The 26,703-nt window shown below is 46.5% G+C and overlaps 1 protein-coding gene across 7 annotated transcripts in view; it reads right to left on the minus strand.

Annotated features, from left to right (window-relative positions):
* Window positions 1-624: 624 nt before the first annotated feature.
* The window catches only part of YPEL2 (yippee like 2), a 33,220-nt gene continuing 7,141 nt past the window's right edge, over window positions 625-26,703 (minus strand). The window contains exons 1-5 of one of the 7 annotated variants that reach the window (XR_009279262.1): window positions 21,788-22,101; window positions 7,554-7,597; window positions 6,706-6,814; window positions 5,337-5,577; window positions 625-1,510 (exon numbers count right to left, since the gene is read on the minus strand). Coding sequence is in view for 6 of the 7 variants with exons in the window: in XM_058854221.1 (XP_058710204.1) it covers window positions 1,436-1,510; window positions 21,788-22,101 (389 nt within the window). In the remaining variant the exon portion in view is untranslated. Of the gene's footprint in view, window positions 5,578-6,705; window positions 6,815-7,553; window positions 7,598-21,787; window positions 22,209-26,368; window positions 26,473-26,703 lie in introns of those variants that run through there. The other 6 variants (XM_058854224.1, XM_058854223.1, XM_058854220.1 and 3 more) reach the window with 6 other exon arrangements.

Raw genomic sequence — 26,703 nt, forward strand, 5'->3', positions numbered from 1 at the left:
GAGCTGCCCCACACAGACCCTGCACAGGGGCCCGAAGGTCGATCCTTGGCCGTGTCCTTGTCCCCAGAGCAGGGGCAGTGCCTCACTCTTGGGGACACACCCAGAGTGTCCCCGGCTGCTGTGGGGCCAAGAGGAGCAAGTGAAGGTTTTGGTGAAACCAAATGTGATCTATGATTTCCCTGACCCCAGTGCATGGACTGTCCCGCTGGCCATGGCACGAGGGTTCCCAGCTCATCCTCCTCGGTCCTTTCCCAGCTCCCGGAATCTGCGGCTCCTCCTCGGCCCCAGCTGCTCTCAGCTTCAGCTCTCCTGGCCTGGCCTGAGCTCATTCCCAGCTCAGGGCTCTGCTCTGGCCCCGTGCCCTCCAGAGAGGGTTAATTGGTTAATTCCCCTTGGGCCCCGTGGGGAATTAAGGGTGCTCAGAGCCAGGGCACGGGGACAGGTCCCTGCCACCTCCAGCAGAGCCATGAACAGGGATCGACCCATCCCAAAAACCTCAACTAAAGCACTGCCTCCCACCTGCCTTGCTGCTCTTTGAGGTGGAGGCAGCAGGAATTGCTGTGTCCCATCCCCTGGGAGCAGCTCTGGGTTTTGGGGATTTGCACAGAGTACAGGACCAGCAGCTTTAGTACTTGAAAATTTTATTTTCTCAAATGAGCACCAACACATATTGTAAATATGACAAACAATACGCCTCCCTCTAATACTGAAGAACTATATACAATGTACAAATACATGAAACGTGAAAACCAATTATTTGAAAAACAAACAATTGCATTTATGACTGAAGCAAATGACCTGAAAGAATATGCAAAAAAAAATTAAAATTAAAATAAGATCAAAGAAATAAAAGTATACACAATTTGTAAACACAAGAGCATCCATAGACAGGCTGGTATTGGAAATATTGTCCTTAGTTTTGTCAGTGGGGAAAGCATTCCCATTTCCTTAGGAAGAACAAAACAAAGGATACACACAGTTGTAACGATGAGAACAGCTTATTTGTGGTTGTACCTTACACAATGCCATTCTGCTTGCATTTAAATATGTTGATTTTTATTATTTTTTTTTTTTCTGAATTCAAGATGATTTTGTTTCCCCTCTTCTGCTTGTTCTTTTTCACCAGGATTTCTGCAGAAAATCTCTGTCTAACCTGATTGTTTCTGAGCACTGAGGCCTCTCCCGTGGTGGGAAGAGCTCCTTCCCACTGAGCTGAGCTTGGTGTTTGGCATCCCCTCTTCATCCCAAAACTGCTTCACCTGGAAGCTCCTCCCGAGGCAGGGAAGTGCAGTGAAATGCATGATTCACACACTCTCACAGAGCAGTTAGAAAAATGCATACAGAGAAAATTCTCACTTGATCATCACGAGAACAACAGGTTTTATTTCGCAGGGTTTGATCTGTTCCTGTGTGGTTTGAAGCCGTGTGCAGAGAATTAAAAAGCCTGCAAGAGTTCTTGACCAGCTCCTTGCTCAGCAAAACACATCCAGTGGTTTGTGCTGTTGGTCCACTTTGGGATAAACAAGAGACCAAATGAGAGAAAAACAAAGAAGGGCGAGAAGGGGGGAGATTAAAGACAGAAAGGAGAACAAAATAAATGAACTTTCTTGCCAAGAGAGGTAAACTTTTACTCTAATTTGTTATGTAGCAGCCTGGTTTAAAAAAAATATATATAAACAAAACAACAACAACAAAAAAACCTCCCCTCAAAAATAAAACCAGGATCCAAAGATTTATGGTTTAGGTGAGTTAAAAGCTCCATCCTCCATCCCTGCTGCCCCAGCAACAGCGAATCCGAGGCTGCAGCTCCTGTCCAATCCCAACTCCTACAGCTCCAGATCTACTTCACTCCAGCCAATTCTGGTGCAAGAGAAAATTCCAGGCCTGGATTCTACAAACCAGGGAAAGTGGGAGCCCCACCAGGCTCCAGGGGATTCCTGGTGGGAGCACCAGGGGACTCCAACCCCAGGGAAAGCCAGAGGGGAACTGGAGCCCTCCCAAGTGCCTGCAGCCCCTCTGAGCCCAAACATCCCCCTGGGAGCTGCTGTCCCCAACCCAGCCACCAAATCTGCCAGCTGGGAGTCCCCTCTCCTGCCACATCCACAGGAAACACGGATCCACTGCAGAGGACAACGTAAATTATGATTTTTGTTTCCCTTTAAACATATTTTCCAACAAATACAGAAGGAAACAGTATCATCATAAACAAAAACAACAAAAAAAAAGTGCTCTCAGGGAGGGGCTCTGAGAAAACAGCACCAAATATATTATTTATTTAAAAAAAATTAAATATTATTTACAAAAGTATATTTCACAAGATAACGTCTGGGGGTTATTTTTTCTGCTTTGTATATATTATAATCTGAATATTTCTTACAGGGGTCAGGATTTCACACCAGACAATCCACCAAAGCAAAAACAATTTAAAACTTACTCAAGTCTGAGCTTTGGGGTTTAGGGGGGGGATGTAAACTCAAGGGTGCTCACAGCTGCCCAGACACGAGGCTGGACACCAAAACAAGAAGGAAAACTCGCTGCTGTCCCTGTTTTCCCGAGGATGCTGCCCACAGAAAGCAGCACCACGTGCTCAGGAAACAGTTTCCATGGGCCACATCTGCATTTCTCCTGGGAAAAGGCCCCACCTGGCTCAGCTCAGCAGGGAAGTTCTTTGGTTATCTCTGAGTGTGTCACTCTGTGGCTTGGGAGCCACCAGCACAGATCCCACATTCAGAGCAGCACAGATCCCAGATTCCTGCCAGCCCCCAGCTCCCGGGGGATCAGCAGCCAGCTGAAGCTGTTCCTGTTTCCTGCACACACACAGGAGCTGCACAAGCCCATTTCTCCTCATCCACCTGTGCAGGACATCACAGCCCCCCCAGGGAATTCTCTGGGTGCTGGGGACAGCCACACCTTGGGCTCCCAGCAGGGCTCAAGGCCAGGCTCTCAAACCAATTAAAAGCAGATTAACACCTCACCCTATTCAAGCTTGGACTGGTTGCCATTAAAAGCCTGTGACCAGCAAAAACCGGCCAGGTCTGATGGGGCATTGCCCTTTTTTTGTCCCAAATGAATGGATAAAAACATTTCCACCTGGCAGCTCTCTGGAGCTGGTATTTCTCAGAGCAGTTCTCTGCACAGCCCTGCCTTTTAGGTCTCTTTTTCATCAGCAGTCACTCCAAATACAAACATCAAACCACGAGCCCTGTGTGCTCTTCTCAGCCTCATTGGATTTGGGATGATCCCTCACCTCTCCCAGCTCCTTTACAGGCTCTGTGGAGACTAAAGAGCTCTTTGAAGAACAGGAATTACTTCCCACTAGTCAAAACTCAATAAATTGCCATGGATCCTCAATGAAAGGACAGGGAAATGGCAGCAGATCAGTGCCAGAGTCCACAAGACAGCAGGTGCTGTGGAATTTTTGATTTTTCTGGGATTTGTCACAGGAGGGAATGTGGCTGATGGAAGGAAAGACAATCCAAAACAAAAGCTGAAGCAATTGTTACACAGCCAGAGCAGAAGGGTGAGGGCAGAAGCCACCTCTGGACAGGTTGGTCACAAACTCCATCCCCTGCAGGAGCCCGGCCAACTCCACCTCATTTCTCCAAAGTTGTCGAGAACAGATCTTTGAGAGAGAAAAAAACAACCTTTGCTTCATCAGGTTTGGGTTTCAGCACAAGGATCCAACACTGAATTCCACCCTGATCCTTAAGGAGAGTCTCTATCCGCATTCCCTGCCAATTTAACATCAAATGACTCCTCCACAGCCCCCTGGAACCTCTCAGGGGTGGGGGCAAGTGACAACAGATTACAGCTGCAAAGCTTCTGTTTCATAAGGAGTCACCACCCCCTGCACAACACTATTTCCTTCTGGATTAAGAAAGATTTCCCCCCATGGATTAACCTACTTGAAAGAAATCAGCCAACAAAAATAAAAATTCACTCAGGGAGAGATAAAACAAACTCAGCTCAATAGTCCTGGGTTATGCACCAGATACTGGCTGGATGCTGCACAGCAAACTTCCCATTGTTATTTTGGCCTAACACAGCTCCCCTGTCACACACGGCGCCCCTTCCCCACCATCCACCTCGGGAAGGTGCTCAGGAATCACCACAGAAAAATTCAAATGGGAAGGACTCCTTGTCCCTTGCAGTTCTGACACCCACATCTACCCCTCAAGGCATAGATCGCTCCAGGGGTTGGTGGGAAGATGTTTAATTTCTTTTTTTCTTTCCCATTCTCCCCGTGCCTGCAGTGGGCTTCTGGGAGTGGGAAAAGGGGGGAGGATTTGGGGAGGATTTCTCAGGGCTTGAAATATCCAACACAACCGCCAGGAACTCGGCTCCCTCCTCGCACCATTTCTGTGCCAGGCTCCCCCAGTGGAGCTTGGCATGCAAGGAAAAGGTCCTGCAACAGCATTTTCCTACTTGCACTTGTGAAAGATCGGTGCAACACCACCGAGGGTGCTCAGGGGAGGCCAGGAAACCCAGGGGTACCCTCTGTCACTGTCCCCATCCTCCTCTACGGAATTTCCTCCTCCTTGCCTCACACGTGCCTTTCTTCACCCTGCCACGTTTTCTAAGCTGCAGCTCCAGCCTCCTTGTGCCTCAAGTGGTTTTCTCCTCCTCTCTGAAGGGCTCAAGAGTCTGGATTTGGTTTCTCCAGCCATGAGGATGCTCCTCACGGCCGTGCTCTGCTGGGACGTTTGGCCTCTCTACCCTGAACCAGCAAGAAAAAGGAGAGGCAGGGAATCTCTCCAGCCTCCAGGTCCTGCCCCCTCAAACAACGAGTTCATAAATAGCAAACAAAACACAGATTGTGGGGGGAGCTGGTTCTGCCTCGGGCTCAGCCGGCTCGGGCTGAGGCTCCGCCGATGGATTCGGGACTCCGAGAGAAAACGCAGCCGTGAGGTAATTTCTGTCCTTTTAGACAAGGAGATATTCCTCTGTCTTTTTTAGACAAGTAGATATTTCTCTATCCATTTAGACAAGTAGATATTTCTCTGTCCATTTAGACAAGGAGATGGTTTCAAGCCTTGCTTAACCAGGACTGAAAGGAGAAGCACAGCGTCACCTTCTGATGGTTCCCCTGCTCCCCCACTCCCCCACCCCTCTCCCACCTTCTCCTGCCCAGACCTCGGGGTCTTCCTCCCACACCTGGGGAGGTGCCAGGAGAGCCCAGGTCAGGCTGGATCGAGCTCTGGGCACATGGAATGGCTGTCGGGCATTCGGTGCATTCTCTGAGCCAACGCCAGAACAGAGAGAGAAGCAGCCAGGGTCAACTCACAAACAGATACAAAGCAAAGAGACAGAGAGACAGAAATTTAGAGGCCAGTCACCAATAAAGATGGAGAAGGGTGTGAAGATGCTCCCGGATTGCAGAGCCTCTAAATGCATGGAACCAAGCGTTCAGTCACTCTCTCACTCTTGGATATAATGTTCGGTTGGATGGCATTCTCTTACACGCTGCTAGGGCTGGGCTCTTCCCACTCAATCCCAGCCATTATCCTTGATCATGTGAGCTAGTTCAATGATGTATTTGCCTTCTTTATACTTCTGGCTGCTTTCAAAAGCGTGTTCCTAAAATGGAACGAGGAGGAAGGGTGAGATCGAGGTGGTATTTGGATGTAAATCATGTTATGGATCAGATCTGGGAATGCTGGTGCAAGTCTGAGCCTTGCCCAAAGAGAAAAAGCCAACTGCAGGTTTTCCTGCTGGCTCTCAGGAAAATTGTGAGGGAAAAAATCTTAAATCCTGCTTCTGGAACCTTAAATCCTGCTTCTGGAACCTTAAATCCTGCTTCTGGAACCTTAAATCCTGCTTCTGGCTCTCTGTACATGCTGGGAAAAAGGAATTGGCAGCACGGAACCTGCAGATTTCTGTAGGCCAATGGCAACTGCTCCTAGGGTCAGGATTTAGGGATCATTGGTGGTAAAATCCAGCTCTCTCCAAGGTGGCTTGGGAATTTATTAAGGTTTGTTAGAAATGAAGTGGTTCTCTCACTGGGAATGGGATGGATTATGGTGAATTTAATGTGGAAATGGAGTCCCATGAGAAAATCCCACTCTAAACAGATCCGGGCCTGCAGCTGTGGAAACACACAGGAAACCTCTGGGATCCCCAATATCCCTGAGCTCCTGCATGGATTCCTATCCCATCAATTTTTGATATTTTCCTTTTTATAGCCTTTCAACTGACTTAGTGAAGAATACTTCTGTCCAGAGGCCATGGATACAAACTAAGATTTGCTTAGACACTGGTGGAAACATTTGAACAAAATGGTGTAGGCCTCCAGAAGCAGAAATTAGGATGTAACATTAGATTTCATTGGAAGGTAATTGAATTTAGGAAGAGCAAACAGATAAATTCATGTTCAACAGCATTTCCAGTGGGAAGGATTAATGGAGCATTCTATTATTCTGATAACATCTACCAGACTAATAGGAAAAAAAAATGTGAACAAGAAGATTGAAGCTATCCCCATTTATGTTAAATGTCACTGAGGTCCACCCACCAAAACCAGGTGTAAGTTCTTAGTAAAAAAAAAACTACATTAAAGCTGATTCTCCAAATGCAACACACCCAAGACAGCAGGAAAATAGATGGTTACAGGTAAAAACCTACATTTTGAGCTCCCAAAATGGTCTTTCCACCCCCTCAACTGGAGCAAAACTGCCCAGGGGCAAAGCCAGGGACACAAATACTCACATATTTCCAGCCCAGCGTGGTTTTGCAGTTTTCACAGTAAATATCTGCCACGGCGTGCAGTCCTGTTAATAACACCCGCTCCTCTGCAGGGCCACAGCCCACGTTAACTCTGGGACAAAGCACAGATGCTCCCCATTAGTGCCTTTCCACATCAAGATGCTCCAATAAAGCTGACAATGATTTCATTGCAGTGTTTGAAAACATGAGCAGGAGGTTCTGAGTTTCCCAGCTGTGCCCGAACAAAGCTCTCTCACAGTTCCAGAGCAGAATGAAAAGGTAAAATGGGGTTTTTCAATTAAAAAACTCAATGAAAGCTCTGAACAGGAGATTAATAACACTCTAGTCACTTGTGCTAATTAGGCATTTGAGAAAGATTTTCATTCTCAAATTGATAAAATAGTACTTTTACTTTCCCAAATGGAAAATTGAAAAGTGTAACTGAAATCAGCAGTTCTGCTGAGTTCAGCAGTGACCTCCCCAAAACTATTTCCAGTCACTGGGAAAATCATACTTAGTTTTTATGAAGTACATATTTAGATATCATCTATCTCCACATTTACAAAACTCTGGCTCTTTGGTCCAGCTACATCCTGGGAGAGGAGAATGACTCAGCCATTAGCTCTGATTTCTCAACCCGATGACGAAAAAAATCACCTTTTCCTTGCTGCTTATCTGAAAGCCCTACACGACTCAAATATGAATCAGGGGCTATTTCTGCCTCTTTCTCCACTATTTTCAGGAAGCTCCCAAGTTCCAGGCAGAGTTTTCTGAAGGAAACTATGGGGATTTTGCCTTTTTCAGGAGGGTTTTGTTAAATCCGCCCCAAGTGACACATGCAGGGTACTCACACGGAGTTGAAGAGGTACGCTCGTCCTTGGCTGCCCTGGAAGGACTGGAAGGCAAGAAAACAAAGCTTAGTTGGCTGCTTGAGAGGAAAGAGGCAACAGTTCTCCAGCTCCAACACCTGCCCTTTTCACAGGACACACCTGGAATTTCAGTGTTTTCATACAGGCCCAACGTGCTCCTTGAGGGATGAGTTTTCTCTCTCACGTCCCAGCAAAATCTCTTTTCGCCCTTTGGGTGTTTATGAATTTCACACCATTCCTCAGCCTCACCTGAAGGCTGCCAAAAATTGGTTTGAATTTCTTTTCAAACTGCACTTGGACATGAGTTTGCCTTGGGAATTGCCCAGCCAGACACCGATCAGAGCTGAGGATTAGGATCTGTCTGTGCCAGGAGCTGTGCACACAAACACCGCCGTGATTTCACAAAAGGCCTCAGCCCTGAGGTGCGTGCAAGCCTCGTATTCCCAGGCCTGGAGATCTCCAGGACTGGGGCTAAACCCAGCAGGAGACAGAGATGAACACGGGCAAGAGAACCACACAGCAGCCAAACCAGCCCAGATAATCCAGGCACGTTCTCTCTGCCCCACATTTCCTCAGCACCCCAGAGCATCACCATGGATGGATCAGTTCTGGAGGGATCAGGGCAGTGCCAGCCTGGCAGGACACTGCAGGCACTCCCAGCACTTCCCAGCAGGTCCCAGTGTGCCACGTTGGTGCCATCACCCTGTGACAGTGCCTGGCTGACAGGTACCAAGTGCCACCTGCATTTTTAATGTGCTTTGACAGACACACACTGAATTAAACATTTGGTGCTTGTGAGCAAGAGCTGGGCTGTTCTGTACACAGGTTACCTTGTGGGACACCTCAGGGAATGTCTGCACCGAGAGGCAGGTGCTGGGGAAGTCACAAAGCAGCTTTTCTGGACCATTTACTGCTTTACTTTGCACCTCACCAGGAACCTTGGAACGTTCAGCGGTTTTCTTAAGACCTCAGCTGATGATTTCAGACCAAAAACCCTCAAAAGGGGGGTGACAGGGTTTTGAGGGAAAAGGGAAACATTCATGTTTTACCTCCAGGCCCTCTAACAATGGTCATTTATATGGTTGAGTGCAACCCCACATCACATAAAACAATCTCTGGGGGTCCCTGCCCTCCTTTGGCTGTCCCCCTCCATCAGTGCCCTCCTGCACCTGCCCAACTCCTGCCTCGTGGAGAGGCAGTCAAAGCCCTGACAGCTTCCTTGGGAACATCCCCAATTGCAAAAGGATCCTTTCCACAGAGCAGAGGTACCTCAGAGGGCAAAAATGCCACAGGGCACCTGGGCAGGGAGCCACAGCCAGCAGTGCCAGCTGCCTGCGAGGTCTGCATGGCAGCCAGGGCTCTGCCAGCTATAAAATCCCTGCCTGGCACAGAATTCCCGGGGTCCTGGAGGGATAACTGGTCTTCAGAGGAATCTGAAGCCCAATATTAGTTGCCACCCAGGGCACAGAAAAGCCACTGTGGATGTGGATCCAGAGAGGATGCCCGAGGCACTGGGATATCTCTTTGCCTCAGACAAAAGCAGTGCCCTGAGGAATGCCTCTTTTCTTGGGCAGGAATTAAATAGGACACATGGCCCAAGTATGTTTGTGTAATTGCATTTATTAGAGAAGCTTCTTTTAATCCCTCTGCAGCTCTCAAGCTCTGTGTTCCTGCTGCTGTCATACCCCACACCCAGCCAGCCTGGCTGCTCCCAAACACACCCTGCACCACCCCAGTGACCTGGTGGGGGAAACTGGGAACCCAAACGAGGATTCCCTGGTCAGAAAGGAGGGTCCAAGCCAGACCTGACTGCAGGAGGGCACTGCCTGTCCCTGCTGCAGGACTGGGATGTCATGGAAAGGGTTCAGGGATGAAATACAAAATCCCACAGCAATGTGTGTGCCACCAGAGCAAAATGAAAGCAGATGAAGCTTTCTCACCATCCAGTCCTTCCCAGTAAATACTTTTCTGTAAACACCAAAGTGACTGAGTTTGCCAATAACAGCAACTATGGGAGCAGAGTTTTTTATTGGTACAGAAATAGGATTTTCTGTTCCTGCTGTACAAAGGTCTGTATTTAATAAACAACAAACCCAGTCCCATCAGCTGTGCTGGGTCTCACTGGACATTGTTCCACTCCCAGGGACAGCAGCATCCTTCCAGAGGTGCCTGCCCTTCCTCCCAGCTCACACCAATGCTTGAGGGTATCTAAGGGTGGTCACTGGTAAAAAAAAAAATCACATTATTTATCCCGTGCCCAAGCAGAAGTTTTCAACAAACCACTGCTCAGCTTTTGGTGCTGTCTCAATAGTGACCCTCCAGCCAGCAAAGGATTTGGCAAAACACATATAAAGAAGGGAGAGAAGTCTGGTAACCAAAAGTTCCCCAGTGCATTTCCCCTCTGCAAGACTAAGCTGGCTCTATCTTTATAAAGGTGGCACAGGCAGCTTTTATCTGGGTGCTGTAACCTGAGTGTTTCCTGGAGATGTTCCTGCTCTTCTGGCAGGCCAGAAAAACTGGCATATGCTGTAATGGGAACTACAAAATCAGAAAAAAACAGGTATATTTATACACAAGCAGATGCTCTTGTATTTGCTTTTGTTGTTTTGTTTGTTTTTTTAAGAGACACACAAAGATTTCCACAACACACTTGATTTTCACTGAAGTGACAGCCAGCAGCCAGACCTACTTTCTGTGCTCTGCATTTTCTCTGTATAGATTTTCCTGATACACATTCAAAGGTGCATCTCAATCCCCCTCCCACAGAAATCCAGACTCTCTGAAAAAACAGCTCCTGGCATCACTTTCCAGCTGGAAGAAATGGAAAGGATCTTTCTGTACTTGTTTCCCACTGGAAGCCCAAGTACATATTTTTCCCTGCACTGCTAATGCTCGGTGTCTGGCTGGAAACACATCTGGATTGTGCCAGCAACACAATCTTCCTTCCCCATCCTGTCTGAGCCCTCTAAAAAAATCAACTCGAGCTGTTGGGATCAGAGATGCACAACAGCTCATTCCTCCCCATTCCTGGCTGCTCAGGAAAGAGGCATCCAAAAGCTGCAGGGCCCAGGGAGTGCTGGTTGGAGTATCCAGGTGGGGAGCCAGGAGCCTCAAGTCAGCAGTTTGGAGCAGATCCTCTCTCCTCACTGCAGAAGCTCCATGTTAAGAAGCTTTGGCAGCTGCTCTGGTTTAAGAAGCTGCTGCCACCCAATTTGCAGGCACTCCTTGTGGCCCCTCAGCTGTGCTGATCCCAAATTAGAGCTGTGAAATCGTTGTTTTAAAATCCAGATGTTTTGGAGGGGGTGGGGTGGGTTTGAGGGAAATGGCTTTTCCCTCCTTACCCAGTTAAAGGACAATCTCAGGGATTGTTTTGTGGTCACAGTTTGGGGCAGGCACAAGCCCTGGGTAGAAAAGAGCTCTCTAAATGTGCTGGCAGAGAGGCAGAGTGCAGATCTGAGCCTGCAGGGAGGCACCTGGGGATTCACAGATGCTGCTGAACCAGCCCTGCCACAGGAGCAAGCAGGACCTGCATCCTCATCCAGCTCTGGGGCAGACACATCCTACCCACCAGGGATGGGCCCAGCCTGCAGGACCATGAATCTTGCTCTATTCAGCAGCCAGGACCTTGGGAGCTGTTTGGGTAAATCCATTTGTTTATTCTGCTCTCAGCCCGAGGTGCTGAACCCACGGCTCCGAGCACGGCGCAGGGTCCCCATGGCAGAGCTGTGCAGGGAAGGGCTGTGCCTTTCCACCTCCTGCCTGCTCAACCTCCACACCCTCGCTGCTCTGGCACATTCCCCTCTCTGCTGAGTGCTGGAGACACAGGAGGGAATTCTGCCATTCCATCAGCCATGCCAGGGAAAGGCACAAACTCTGAAAACACCGTCCCACCTCCCCCTACAGCTCCTCAGTCACAGCACAGCCCACCCGGCAGTTCCACTCTCCCAACAGATGACAGGATTAATACCCCAAGTCTTTGTGACAGTGTTTGACAATGAGCTAAACACAAAAAGAGCTGCTGGAATCATCTGGAAAAAGAGGAAGCAGTTGCCAGGGCTAAATGGCTCCACAGTGATGCTTGTTCCCTGCAGACTGCAGCAGAGAAAACCCCCACGTACCTATATCCAGCTGGCAGCCTTTGAACAATCCAATAAAACAGAAATGAAAAGGCAACTGGTCCCAAAGAGGTCCAAGAGGGAAAGGGAACAGCGTGTGCCCCTTCACGCTCCTCTCCTGAAATAATTCCCACTGCAGGGATGCAAATGGAGCTGAGGGCCCAAAGCCACCCTGGAGAGCCATGGCACATCCTGGAAAATGTGGAATGGCAGCATCAGGAGAAGCCAAATGAGCACAGGAACCAGGATTTCCCAAAGAGGACACGTTCCCTGTGATATTCCCACAGGGCAGAGTGGTGCAGGGAGAGAAGGGATGTTACAAACCCATAGGCACTGAATCTGTGCCTGAGAAATCCACACAAGGAGCTCTCCAGAGAGATCTGGGATCACTGAGTCTGAGTTACTGCAGCCACAACACTGACTGCCAGATTTCTCTATTCCCACTGCTGATTTAACCTTTAAACATCCAAGGATGAGATGTTCTCATAAAATACAGCTTGAACAGGGAGAGGAGATGTTTAACTAAGACAAAATGTTGTGTCAATATAACCTGACATGAATCTGAGTAGCAAGATGTGCCCCAAACCCAGGTTTCCTTGTGCTCGTGCACTTAATCCCAATTCCTACCTGCTGCTTTCCAACATCCCACAAAAAGCTCAGCCTTCATGGCACCTTTCAAGCCAAATTTGATTTAATTTGATTAAAAATATGAGCCCTGGAATGTGTTTAGAGGAACCACTACCTGTAACAGCACCAGGTGTATGATGGCTCCACGAGGAGTTTCCTTGAGTCACTGAGCAGCAGGGAGAAAACTGGAAAATAAAAACCATGAAAACTCCTGCTGCAGATTCCAGGCTCTGCCCTCGCCAGCACCAGCCATTCCAACCATCCACTCACATCACACTCCAGCATTTCCCAGGGGAGCAGGAGTTCAATTGTAGCCACACAGACCACAGAGACCTCCTCAGGGTTCATTAATTCCTCACAGGAGGGGCAGGCCATGATCAGATTAAACAGAGATTCAGTTTTGCTCCCATTACACAAGACACAGACCCACACCAAGGGAACAGGTTCTATTATTCCACCTCGTGCACAGATGTGACCTTACCCTGTTCCAGCTGCATTTCTGAGTTTTAATTGAGTTTTACCAAAGGTCCTTAATGCTATTTAAAGCCCAAAGTCGATACGGAATTAGTGGACCAAACTCATCTCTGAAATAATTCAATTAATTCAGCATGGCCTTTATTCCCCTGCAGTTTATGTTGCTGTGCAAAAACACAGGGAATAACCAGGATCTGCTGCATTCCAGGCTCAGAAAAGCTCCAGATTTTGTGGCTCAGGTTATGCAGCCTGTGAGCAAGAAAGTGCACAGATAAAAGGCCTTTTGTCTGGTTTTATTCTGATGGGAGTACCATTGCAATTTTTCATTCTGTCTCCCAGGTGTTGATCCAAATCCCAACCCTACTCCGACCTCCAAAAATCCTTGTCTTCTGAAATCCCAGTGTTCCAGTGCCATACAACAGCCTCCTGATCCCTGAAACCCTCAGGCAAATTTAAGGAATGGTTGGTTTTAAAATTCTTTTCAATAAGGACTTTTTTGGTCCGGTTTGGTTTGGTTTTCAAAGGGAGATTCTCTCATCCTCTCATGTTTCTAGGTGCTGGAGCCAAGAAAAAGTCTCATTTTCACAAGATTCTCAAAAACCACTAAAGCATCATGAACCACAGTGGACATCCAGCATTACCCCTGGAATGTCACTGCTGCCCAGGAAGATGGAAAACCAACAGGGGCTTCATGAAGGGATTTAAATGGGTCAGGATCCATTCCCAGTTATTAATCCATACCCAGAGGGCAGGGCAGGGGATTTCTCTCAAAGGGGAAATTTTATATTGCAGTTATGGAAGGGAGAAAGAGTCTCTTCTGAAGCTCTGCAATTAATGAAGAGCAGCACTCAGGGAAATACAAATTGCCTGAAATCGAGGGGGTGGTTTTTCCTCGAGCACTTGGATTTCTAACACAGATTAAGATACTGCTCTGCTGAGCTAAATCCTGAGCCAAACTCTATAAAAATGTCAAAATTCACAAAACAGTTGCAAACTGCTCTGTCCCCTTGTCCCTCACGTGCCTGCCAGGCTGTCCTGACTCACTTCAATCCCAGCACTGAATTTTCCTTGTGTTACCACAAACCCTGTGCTATTCCCCCTCCTTCCTGAAGCCCTGGGCTCCTGGACTCTGTTCTTATTTATTTTTAAATGAGTTTCCAGCTCACAGACTTCAAAGTGAAATTTCAAAATGCAAATGGCTAAGGGCGCAAACTACTAAAGGCAAATAAAAAAAAAATACATCAGATTTATTACATCTATAAAACACAATATTTTGGAGCTTCTCTTGTGATTTCCACAGTCTCTGGTTGCTGCTGCTGTTGTGCTTCAAAACTTGACTTTAAGATGAAAAAGGATGGAAATACTGTGGGGAGAAAGAGCAGATGGAGTGTTTACTTTTAAAAGCAATTACTCCAATTTATTTAGGGGCAGAGAAAAGCAGAGCAGCTTTGGGAGGCAGATCCCTGTTCTCAGGCATGTGAGATGTGTGTGACTGTGAATCCCAGGAGAGCAGGGAACCTGGGCACTGCTTAACCCTGATCCATGGCACCAGCATTCCCAGAGCTGGGAGCTGGGCTGAGTTTGGCACCTCTGGCAGCCAAATTTACATTTGGCATATGAAAGAGAATTTTGTTATTTACTGTGAAAAACCACAGAAGGTGACAATGAAGCCTCTGCTGTTTAGACAGGGATAAAAAAGGTAATTTTTGCTGTTGGTTTTATCCCCCACTTTTGAGTGCTGCTGTTTTCCTGTAGGCTCAAAGCATCCAACAATCCAGTCATTTAAAAAAAACCAGTGGCAGGGGGAGAATAAAGCCCTTTATTTCCACATTAATTATTGCTGCTGCATGGGTTTTGGAGATAAACACAGAGCTGGGATGGAAGATGGAAACTGCTAATGCAACAAGTTATTTAATTAGCAGCATAATAGTGAGTGTCCACGTATCAGTGGAGCACTGTTTGCCATTAATGCAGCCCATAATAGCAGCAATGCTGACACTGAGGGCAGATTTGCTTCTCAGCAAAAGCAGATCTGTCCAGGGCAGCAGCTCCCCCCTGTCCCTGGGGAAATCCACTGCAGGGAGATGAAGTCACCAAACACCTCATGGATGAGAATTGAATCATTTATTAAGATTATCATTCATTTATTAATCCGTCACCTAAATTCTCAATATTTGTGTCTTGTCAGCGAAGTTTTGGTACTGAAATTTATTTTATTACTGAGGATGTGTCTGCAGAGCTGAGCTGCAATCAGATTTAAACTCATTTTCTCCATGGCAATCACTGCTGGAAGGGATCATTGGAAATCTCCCAATTCCAGGTATCCAGCCTCAGTTTCTACCTTTGTTTTTGCTACTTATCTGACCAGTTGTGATTCCTGTTGTGCATTTTAAGAGAGGAGACTCTGGGCAGAGTTTCCTTGTCTGCCTGAGCTTCAGTCCTTGCCCATTCCAGTCCTGCTGGATGAGGAAAACTGCAGAGGACAGACTCCTGCAGGGATGTGCTGCTGGCTGCCAGACACAGCAGCTCCCCTAAAGCACATGTGAAGCCCTCAGACAGCATTTCCTGCTACTCTAAAATAGAAATTAATCCTCAGAGTCTTCTCCCCAAAGGCAGCAGGTGGGAAAAGCCCCCCCTGCATTGCGCCCCCGTATTTTTGTGTGATTAAATTACAGATTAAACCAGAGCTCTGTGTTGTTCCTCAGCTGCTCTTACAACGATAAATCAGATTAAAACCACACATCTGCAAGGGAAATTCCCAGGGCAGCTTCTCCCAGGAGCAAGCCCTGGATTCTGCTGGGTTTCCCTCCTTTTCCAACTGCAAGGGCCAACAGCTGAAACTCCCAGGAGGGCTCAGACCTCACCAGCTCTGAGCTCCAGTTGCTCAGGATTTGCAGCAGTTGCAGCAAAAACCCTGATGATTCAACTGTCCTTCGTCCCTGGCAGCTCCCTAGATAATAAATGGGAACAATATTTTATTTATGCCCAGGTCATCAATTCTAAGGCAGAGGAAGCAGCAGATGAAAGGAGAGCTGTTTCCTTGAAGAAAGTGATGGATTAGAAAAATCCATTTTTACCCTGTTCCTCTCCTTGACAGGGAATTCTAAACTCTTGTGATTTATTACCTTTTTCCTTCTTTTTTTGGAACAGAATGAAATATCTTAAAAATCACACAGCAGTTAATTGCTGTATAAACACAATTATGCAAGGAGGTACAAATTACCTTGGGCTTGTTCTATTAAACAACCATATCCTGCCTAAATAAAACAACCTGATCCTGACTCTCTTCAATCCCATTATGGACAGCAGGATCTGAGGGAACACTTGTAGGGTAAACCCCAGAGGAAGCCATTCCACAGGACAGAAGGATCTAATTTAAGTGTCTGCATTATGGAATGGACACCACAAATTCTCATTACCCAGCTCGGATTTCACATCCTGACTTTTCCCTGCAAAGGGCAGTCGTTGTTTGTTTATTCCCTCCCAAACACAGAGCTGAGGGATTCAAATAACAACCTCAGACCCTCTGCCCTCCTCCCTGCAAACACCAACCCCCCTGGAAAAGGTTCTGGGGATGGATTTGTCTGGAAAAGTCGAATCAAGGCTGCACCTCCTGCTGAAACACTGGAGGAAAAGGGCCATTGAACAGCTTTGATGACACATTGTTCTACTGAGCTATGAAATCCTCTCGACCTGCATTGAATTTTAAACTTCATGGAAGCCAAGAATTACAAGGTGCCTTACACCTCACGTTCACAGCAGTGAAATGGGAAGCTAAAAAACTCTTTAATGACTTTTCCCGGAGTTGCTTTGCTGTTTATCACTTACTGCTTGAACTCTAATACTTGCAATTAAGAGTAAGCTCTGAATAATGCCTGGAAGTGGCAAATTCATTAGGGAACAAGAGCTGGAAAGCAGGATCCAAAAAGCTACTGGACAGCTTCTAGAAATGTGCATAAAATTGATAAATCTGGTGCATGAAGAACTCACAGCAAATAAATGAACAGAAGATTTCTGTGCAGTGCTAAGCCAGTGAGACTGATACAATTATGAAATGTATGAGCTGAAAAGATGCTGCTGCATCTTGAGGCTGCAACAATGAGACCAGCTCTGTTTCCATCCCTAAAAAAGATACTGAAATGTTAAAAATGTAGATGAGAACCACAAAAATTAGGCAAAACTGGAAAAAATCAGATTGCACCATCACAGAGCTGAATTTGTTTAGTCTGTCCAAAAAGTGATCAGGAGTGACTTTGGTTACTGCAGACTTTTTACAGGGAGAAGAATAGGGACTAGGGATGTATTTTATTAGCAAAAGAAATAAAATAATGGCCAGTGATGGGAAGCACAAGTGAGACAAATCTAAATTCAAAGTCTCTGATTTTTAATAGCAAGGATGATTAACCCTTGGAAAAAAATTACTAAAGGGAGCAGTGAATCTCCCCTCTTGAAGTCTTCAAATGGAGACTAAATGCTTTTCCTGAAAGAATTGCTGCAATCCAGGTGAAATCCACTGGCCCATGCCCCAGAGGAGGTCAGGCATGATGATGTGATGGCTCCTCCTGGCCTTAAGAGCTCATTACTGTGGAACTGGGAACTTAAATTCATACTTGGGAAAGAACAAGATCGACTTTAAAGCAAGACTAAAATCTCTCTAATGAAAAATAAGAAGTTTAGCCTTGAGAAGGGAATACCCATCTCACCTCATACACAGGTTTTTCCTATGATGGAAATGCAGGATTTTCATCAGACATGTCTTGGACACTTACTAAACACCTCTTTTTCCATCAGGTTAAAGATTACCACGTTGTAATTTTAAACCTATTGTTTTACCTTGTGTGCATGTTGCTCCCACCCAGCAAATAACTTCACATCTTCAAAGTGAAGTGAACTACAAATATCAGCTTGTTCCTGAGAACCTAAAGAACATTAAACACTGCCTTGTCCACATGAAAGAAAGAAAAAAGAAAGAAAAGCAAAGAGCCAAACCAAAAAAACCAACAATGCTGCTCCTTTCACCTGTATGTGGTGCATCAAATACTCCCAAGCAGCTGAATTCATCCACAGCTTCTGTGGAAGCACCAAAGCCTCAAATCCTTTTCAGACCCTCCAGTTGCAACATGGAGCAAAGCTTGATGCTTTCAGCGAGCCATAAATCTCACCAAGAGCTGCTGAACCACCAGGCTCAGGCTCCAGCAGCCAGGAAAGACAGAGGCCACAAGGACTGGGAGGGAATTTTCCTGATAAACCTCCCAACTCCCGACTGAGAAGATCAAAAAGAGCTTCTAAGTGCTCCCTCATTAACAACCCAGCCCCAAATGAGAAAGCCAAGCACACAGGAGTCCTGATTTTTCCTAAATTCTCATGGCTGGAGGAGCTGCAGCCTTTTGTGCTGAAGAATTTCCCATTCATGTTCAGAGAAGTTCCATGCAGACATCAAAGGAAAACATTAAACTTCCCCGGCAAGCCTCGGGCTAACTTCAGAGGATACATCACTGAGTAATGTTTAGCACTTGGATCACAGTAATTCACTGAAAAAAAGAAACTGCAGGACGCCCACAAGACATTCTCCACATATTTCCATAATCAGGGACATTTCTGCTGAATTACTGCTCAAATAACACAAAAAATCAGAACCCAAGACACTCAAGTGGCATCTTTGGCCTGGATCTTTCTGCTCCTGTTCCCATCCTCCTTTAAGGGCACCAAGTACATGTGGATTCCAACAGAAAGAGTTGGAATAGCACAGAGTAGGTAGAAATCAACATCACCCCTGCCAGCTTGAGAAACTTGTTTAACTTTACCTGGTTAAATGTCTATTTTGTTGGCTTTTCCCCCTCAGGCCCCACTAGAAAATGATGTAAAAGGCACATTTGTCAAGAAAAACTCCTGTGTCTCCTTCCTGGAGACATTGATTATGGAATGTATATTTTTCTTAAACATTCTAAAAACCATGGGATGTTGTGCCTGTAACAAGAAGTACCTTTCACTTATTTTTTGGCATTGAAATACACTTTTTAAGTACGGTTGCCTGGCACGGTGATTTTGTTTTTACATTAAAATCAAAGAGAATTGGGACACCCTGTGCTAATTTGCAGGAGCTGACAGGACCTGCTCCAGAATCTTCCAAGCAGACTGGACAAAAGCAGTAACATTTCAGGTGGGGAAAAGAAGGAACAAAGACATGCAGTGACTTCCTCAAGGTCATACAGGGATCTATTGCAGGGCAGGGTTGAGTTCCCAAAGTCTCAGCCCACTTAGGCACTGGAAAAAGCAATGAAACAAGAGTATGTACTAAATTTGGCACAGCCTTTTAAATGATGCATTGCTCCAAGGGAACAAGAACCTCCACTCATGCTAAGCCAGACACCAAAGGAACACAGAAAGGAAAACTACTCACTCCACCCAATTTATCTGATCACCTTCATATTTCCTAAGTCAATAAGGCCTTTCTTGGCCAGACAGTCCAACCTACAATTTAGATCTTATTACAAAATCAGACACACTAAACCACTTTCTCCCTCAGGCAGCAGGAGATAAAAGGCCAAGTAAGCAACATTTGGTAACTGGCTTCATGTAACAGCTTTGGATTTTCTTAAAAGCCTCAGCATCGATTGTTTTCTTTAAATAGCAATGGTTTATTGAGAAACCTTCTACCCCTTTTAAAACACAAGGTTTTCCTGAAGTAGCGAAGGGAGCAAAAACTGCCTTGCCAAGGCATATTTGTCAAAGAGTTTTGGATACCTGGTGCTGGCAAAACACTTTGAAGCCAAAGTTAACAGCGGTGCTGAAGGGCTGAGAGGGGAGATTTGGGAGATGGAGAGGAAATGAAAGTATGGGCTGACACAGAACAATCCTGGGATTCAGCTCCAGTTGTGTTTCATCCAACAGCTCAAGCCAGTGCTGCAACTTGTGAGCATCCAAAGGAGCTAAAAGCTCCTGGAGTGCAGAGCAGCCCAGCTCTGGTGTGGTCTCTGCACAGCTCGGGGCAAAAGGAGCAGAGGAATTATTTTCATGGAGGCAAATCACCAGCACCCTGCTGTTACATAAAAGCCTGTTTTGTGGGGAATGTTTCCAAGGATGGTGTCATTTGGGATCCCAGTGGCACAGTCAGGTTCAGGATAAGCTGCAGCACAGCCTCAGGAATGCTCCTGCTTTTGCAGAATCTCCCACTCCCTTTTCCATCCTCGTTCCTCCCTTTTCCTCTGCCACATTTTCATGTGGAAAACAAGCAACTGCAGCGCCTCGTTCAGGGATGTGAACATAAGGCTGTGATGAAAGAACTGAAACATCTCCCCTAGGCCTTCTGCAAACTGAACTCAAACAGATAAAAAAGCCACTATTTAAGTTTGCCTGGGAAAGTTCCTCCACATTTGGAAGCCCCTTGAGGCAGGGACTGCCCTTCTGTTCTGTCTAACAGCCACTTGTACAAGCCATGATTGCACAACTACTTTTATAAGGTTTCCAATTATACAAAGAATGTGTTTTTATTCATGTTTACAACCCTGAGAAACAAACCCTGAAACCCCAAACTCATTGCATTCAAATTCCATGACCTGCTAGTGGCTCCACCATCAATGTGGTCCCAAATATTAATTTACACCTTGGTCTAGAACGAACTTCAGAAGGAGCAGATTCCAGAGCACACTGGAGTTAACACTTCCAAAAGTCACATTGTGCTTCCCTCCTTTCCCTCTCCTGTCCATATTTTAGCAGTCAGCATTCCTGGGCAGTTTCTGCCTGCCTTGGGCTAGAAGCTCAAATTCCAAGCAGTTGGCAGCACTGGCATTGCCCTGCTGGAAGCCACTTAACCTGCAAAGCTGGCTGCATTGGAGCATGGACATGGAACAAGGAGGGGAAGGAAGCATCAAAGGTGAAAGCACTGGGAGTGTACAGCCTTGTTTTTCCCCTTGGCTGGGGACCAGCTGTGTCAAAAAACAAAAGCAGAGCAGAAACTCTAATCTACTGTAAAAACAGCAAGTAAAACAAGCCTCTTTCCTCATCTAGTTAAGCACCTTCTGTGTCCCAACACAAAATCCAGGGCACCAAATAAAAATCCAGGGAGTCACTCCCCCATCTCAACTGGGCACAGGAGCCTGGAGTCACCCAGCTGGCCCAAAAAGTGAAGCAATTTCACCTCCAGGGCACAGATGCTGCTACATTTACACCTCAAACCCCTTTGCAAGGGGCACAGCTCCTCTGTCCCTAGTGATCCCAGCCTTTCCAGGCTGCTCCAAGAAGCTGAACTATTCAAGCTGCACACACAGAGCTCACAGCACCCTTTCCACTCAATTCAGCTCATAAATCTCTGGCTGTGCCTGTTTTTTCTGAACACAGATTTTATAAGCTGAATAAACTTTACGGAACAGTTATTCCAAGGCAGCCGAGACCTGGGAACTCGATGCCTGACCACAGCCAGGCACTGCAGGCTCCAGCAGACACTGGGAAAGTTTAGTTTTTCCACTTCAGAACAAGATCTTCTTACTGGCCTGCTCCTTCTTCTGCATCAAAACACTTACTGGCTCTGAGAGCTTTTAATTTAGCTTATCCTGACACCCCTCAAGAGTTGGAAGGGACTCATCAGTATCAGTGAGTCCAACTCCAGCACAGGACACCCCAACAATCCTACCCTGTGCCTGAGAGCTTTGTCCAAATGCTTGAATTCAGACAGGTTTGGTGCTGTGATCAAACCCTGGGGAGCCTCTTTCCAGTGCACAACCACCCCCAGGGTGAAAACCTTCTCCTGATATCCAACCTAAACCTCCCCTGACTCAGCTCCAGCCACTCCCTGGTCACCAGAGGGAAGAGATCAGTACCAGCCCCTGCACTTGTGAGAATAGTGAAGACCCCAAGCAGTTAAAACAAAACCACCAGCTCACAAATAGATCTTTTGGGCTGAGAGCCCATTTTCCAAGGAAAAAGGCAGCTGGATAAGACCAAGCACTTCCACAGCCACTGACGTGCAGCGTGAGGGTACCGTCTGCTCCTGGGAGCACCTACCTTGGAAATGAGCTCATCATGGTTGGCCAGGTGAGCCCTGCAGTGAATGCAGCTGTAGGTCCTGTGGCACGAAGGCAGATATGCCTGGAAAGTCTTGGACCTTGTCATCTTCACCATTGGAGCCACTGAGCGCTGGCTGAACTCCGGGGTGGCCCAGGAGGCGCTCCCGCAGGACGGGTCGCACGGGAAACACCGGAACACGCAGGTAAAGGCCGTGGTTTGGCAGGGGATGGGTGTGTGGGGCAGGCTCCACACGCTGGTGATGCTCCAGAGGAAGAGATTTGGGCAGAGGAAGCAGGGGATTTCACAGAAACCTGCGGTGGAAAATAGGCAGAACACTCAGCTCACAGAGGTGACAGCGCTGTCCCAGCCCACAGGGGGATTTAGGGTTGGATTCAGGAGCAGGAGCCAGGAGTGATGCCTGGGGATTAGAAAAGGAGCAGAGATATTTATTCATTTGCTGGCTGCCCTCACACCTTCCTGCTGTCATCTCCACCCATTCTTCCAGCTCTGGAAACGACTGCAGAGGTGTGACAATAATTCCCACCAGCCTGGTTTCCCAAACCCCTCTGGGGAACTCAGCACCACCCTGGGCTCTGCCAGCCAGGGAGAAAGTGGGGAGTCCCCTGCTGTCCCCTGGCTGACTCACTGCTGTGACACCCCAGAAGCCCAAGGGAAAAATGAGAGCTGGACCTGGGTTTTCTGGGCCACCAGGTAAGGCCATGAGTCACCAAACCAGTTTTTCTCTCCATTGTGCCCTACTTTCCACATGGGAAATGCAGGATTCCTTCATTACACTCTCCTTTATAACTCCCTACAAGCTCTGAAGGTAGAAGCTACTCTATAAACTGCACTTGAGTATTTTATTTTTTTTTATCTAAACATCTGACAGCAGCCAAAGCAAGGCACAGCCTCTGAAGACTACTCCTGATAGCAAGAGACAGTTAAAAACCTTATTCAGGATGGAAAAAACCATTTTACACTCTGACATCATCTGACAGCACCTGCAAGGCAGCTCAAGTCTGGGTCTCTTTTTGTTGGCAGAAATGGGAGTTTTCAGATCCCACACCTATAAAAGTCTTACCAGCTACAAGTGTTCCTTTTGAGGATGGAAAAGCATAAAGGAAACAGCTCCCCTCCCTCCTGGATCCATGGCGTGCATGCACGCTCTACAAATTAATCATGAACTCTGCCTGCTCCTCCCAGGAGGATTTTCCTCTCTATAAAACATGTGACTGCTCAGTTCTGAGCCTGCACTTTGTGTGTCAAACATGGAACACCACCACTAACCCCCAAAATAAAGAAAACAAGGAATAACATCTTAGGCATCCATGAAAAACTTGCCTCCAGCACTTTCCCCAAGCCTTGTCATGGTTGACAAAGCAGATTCAAGGTATCCAAGCCATGGGCAGGGACACCTTCCACTGTCCCAGGGTGTTCAGAGCTCTGTCCAGCCTGGCCTTGGACACATCCAGGGATCCAGGGGCAGCCACAGCTGCTCTGGTTACCCTGTGCCAGGGTCTCACCACTCTCACAGGGAAGGATTTTTTGGTGATACCTACCCTAAACCTCTTCTCTATCAGGGTGAAGTCATTCCCATTGTCCTGTCACTCCCTGCTCCTGTAAATAAATACTCCTGGTACCAGACAGAGGGACCATGACCCCACACAGTGCTCAACAGGAGGCAGAATCCAGTAAACAACAGGATACCAAATTTTTTCCCCTTTTTTTCTGAAATATTTTTCTTCTGCTCTCCAGGAGGCAGGTCCCTCACAGTCAAATGGGAAAAAGGCATCTTGCTCATCAGGCAAACTGCTGATAAAGCATATCTATCATGATCATAACAGTCAGCACTTCCCCAGCAGTGCTCATTCCTAAAGCTTTTTGCAAATACCAACAGATCAGATTAACCTTTTCCAATTAAAGTTACAGCCACAGCTAAGCAGGACCCATCCTGACACAGAAGGGTTTATTTTCCAGCTTGTGAGGAATTCACCCCTCTCTTGTCCAGTCCAAATGGGGTTTTGTCAGGAATTCACCTGGTCAGTTGCTAAGGACTGGGCACTGTTTGCTCCACAGCTGCAGCTCTGGATTTTAGCAAAATTTGCCTTTTACACTTGTCAGAGAAGGAAAATAAATCAGTCTTCACCTGTATCCTGCCCCAGTTTTCTGTGTGCACCAGAATTTTGTCAGAACTGAATTTTGCATTAGTCAGCATTGTTTTCCCATCCACAGTGAGAAGCACTCAAGGACTGCAGCCTAAATTTGCACCAGGGCAAATCAGACGGAAACCAAAGCAGAATCCATTTTCTGCTGATACAAAACCGTCCCAAATTTCCAGGGCCCTGATGAAACAGCTGATGTGCTTTATCCCAGAACCTGGAAGCTGTGAGCCTCCAAGTGCAGGGAAACAAGAGACCAAATGTGCCTGTCCTGGGGCCAAATAGAACTGGATCCCAAGGCACTGTCTGGAGATTCCCCTGGACAGAGCACCTGGAGGAAGGCACGAGGAAGGACTGGCAATCACTTCACCTGATTCCTGAATGAGAATCCAGACTGTATCTAAACCTTAAACTTGATTTGGTGCAATCCCCTCTCACCTTCATTTCAGCATGGATCAGTAAAATAATCAATCACCACTTTTAGCACTTCCATCCTGCCATGCCAAACTTTCCTGATCAGCTGGAGAAGGCAATCCACAGGCACCCCCAGAGCCCAGGAGACATAAATAAACCCCAACCAGATTAGTATCACAGCAATCCCTTAATTTGTTGTTTGCTGACCCCTCTGTCCAGACCTGCTAAGCATCAATGCTTCAGAACAATGAATAAACCAGGAAATACTACAGCTGCATTTATCTGACAGAGCAATGAACACACACAGGAATTATCTGCTGCACACAGCTTTCTGCAAAAGCAGTTCATGAACATTCATTTATTTGACCTCATAACACACTGAACATCAGCAAAAAACATTTGACCTTTTAAAAGCAGACAAAAAAAAAAAATTCAGGCGAGATGATATCAGAGGAACTGCAATTCCTGTTCTCAGGGCTGTGCTGAGAAGGCAAACTCGATCTCTCTGCTTCAGGCAGAGCAAAGAATAAAGATTTGTGAGCCAAGATCGTGGTGGGAAGCCTTGCTAAGAAAATGCCTTGAATAAAAACTTCAGATAAGCTTAGCTATTGCAGCTATAATTTATCAAGACACCACTTTCATACAGTCTGATCACATGAGCATTGTCTACCAAGAGGTCTGTCCTCATCAAAGTGTGGGAGAGGAGGGAAAACCTACAGGAAATGCATTTTGATACCCTACAAGCACAGCCAGCAGCTTGTAAGGACCAATTTCTGTCCTAAATATAATTTTGAAATGTATATAGTGGCTCCCAGCAACGCAAAACCCAAACCCTTGGATTTTTCATGTCCTAATGACAACTACATTTGAATTAAAAGACAATTACCAGCTAACAGTACATTTGTTCTGCTGCAGAACAAAGGCATGAGGATGAATTTGGGCTGTGCCTCTGGTTTTCAGAATGATGAGTTCATGTTCATCAGCATCACAGGCAGTGGGCAGCAGTGGAGTCATTCCACTCATTTTAAAACAGAACAAAAGAATGTTTGTTCACTTTATCACTGTGCCCAGGACTGTCAGAGAGATGAGTATCTGTCACCAGCACCATCATCCATTATTTTTCTTTTCTCATTCAAGAGAAATTTATCTCTGGGATGCACTCACTCAATTCAATGGAAGAGAAATTTGTGCCCATTAATTAATGCACAACAAGTCAGAAAGCTGGTTTAGACAAAAGGAAGGAATTCTAAAGAAAAAGCTTCCAACATCATTAATTGTGGGTTATCAGTCAGAGAATCAGCTGAATGTTTTGCTTGCCTGCACTGGGTGTGTTGGGCTGTCCTGCTTCATCCTGCAGAGTTTTGGGCAGATATCAGCTTCCTGATGGAAAAATCACCACATACATTTTGCCACTTGGGCAGCTTTTTGGTTCAGAATCCACCCTCCACCTGTGGGTGTCCAACACCCCCTTTGCACATAAAGCTGTCAGCAATTCAGGAAACACAAAAAAAGGGAGGAAGTCTCTGCCAAGCACTTGCTAGACAAGGCCACTACGTGTACAAGTCCATATGTCAGAGAAAAAAACCATCACACACAAGCCTAATTTTGAATAAAATCCATTTGCAATGCAGCTCAGATGCAAATGTTCATTGTGGCAGGACAAACAGCAGGTTTGTTGGGTCTGAGAGTTTGTTTTATGGATTATTCAATTTTAGAGATAAACTTCAGCCTGTGAAACACTTCTCAGAGTATAGCAAATGCTACAGAAAGCTGTTTGCAGCAGCTCTGAAATAATCCAGATATTCAGAAACCTAACCTTTCTCCTTTGGTGGCTCTCTTCTCATTTATAAAGAAAGAGTTTGAGATGTGCTGATTCCCAGTGCAAGGGAAGCACAGGAGGAATGTGGTTTGGAGAATTTTCTGTGTCTAAGCTGTGGCAGCCTGGGTTGCTCTATGCTCTGAGCAGGATTCTAAAAAAATTCTCAAGGTAAGATGAGCCACTTACCAGGGTTTTCTTGACAAAAACTGCCTTAATATTCCTTAATGCAGCCTGAAGGAGGAAGGCTGGTCTCTAATTGGAGATGGGGTTTGATGCCCTGCTCTGCTTCCCTGTGGAATAGAAGTTATCACTGTCAGGTGTTGGGCCCTCAGAGACACCTGGTGCTGCTAAAGGAATATTTCATACTCTGATGGTGACAAAATATCCTGGTTTGGGGCAGTTCTGGAGATGCACAGCTCTGGGAAAGATGAACCAGATCGTCTGAAGGTGGGAGGGTGGGATGTACCTTGTGGAAGGTCTGGGAGGAAGGATGAGCATCTTGAATTTAAACAGGGAACAAC

The sequence above is a fragment of the Poecile atricapillus genome, chromosome 21 (genome assembly GCF_030490865.1).
Source record: "Poecile atricapillus isolate bPoeAtr1 chromosome 21, bPoeAtr1.hap1, whole genome shotgun sequence".
Taxonomy (NCBI): Eukaryota; Metazoa; Chordata; class Aves; order Passeriformes; family Paridae; genus Poecile; species Poecile atricapillus.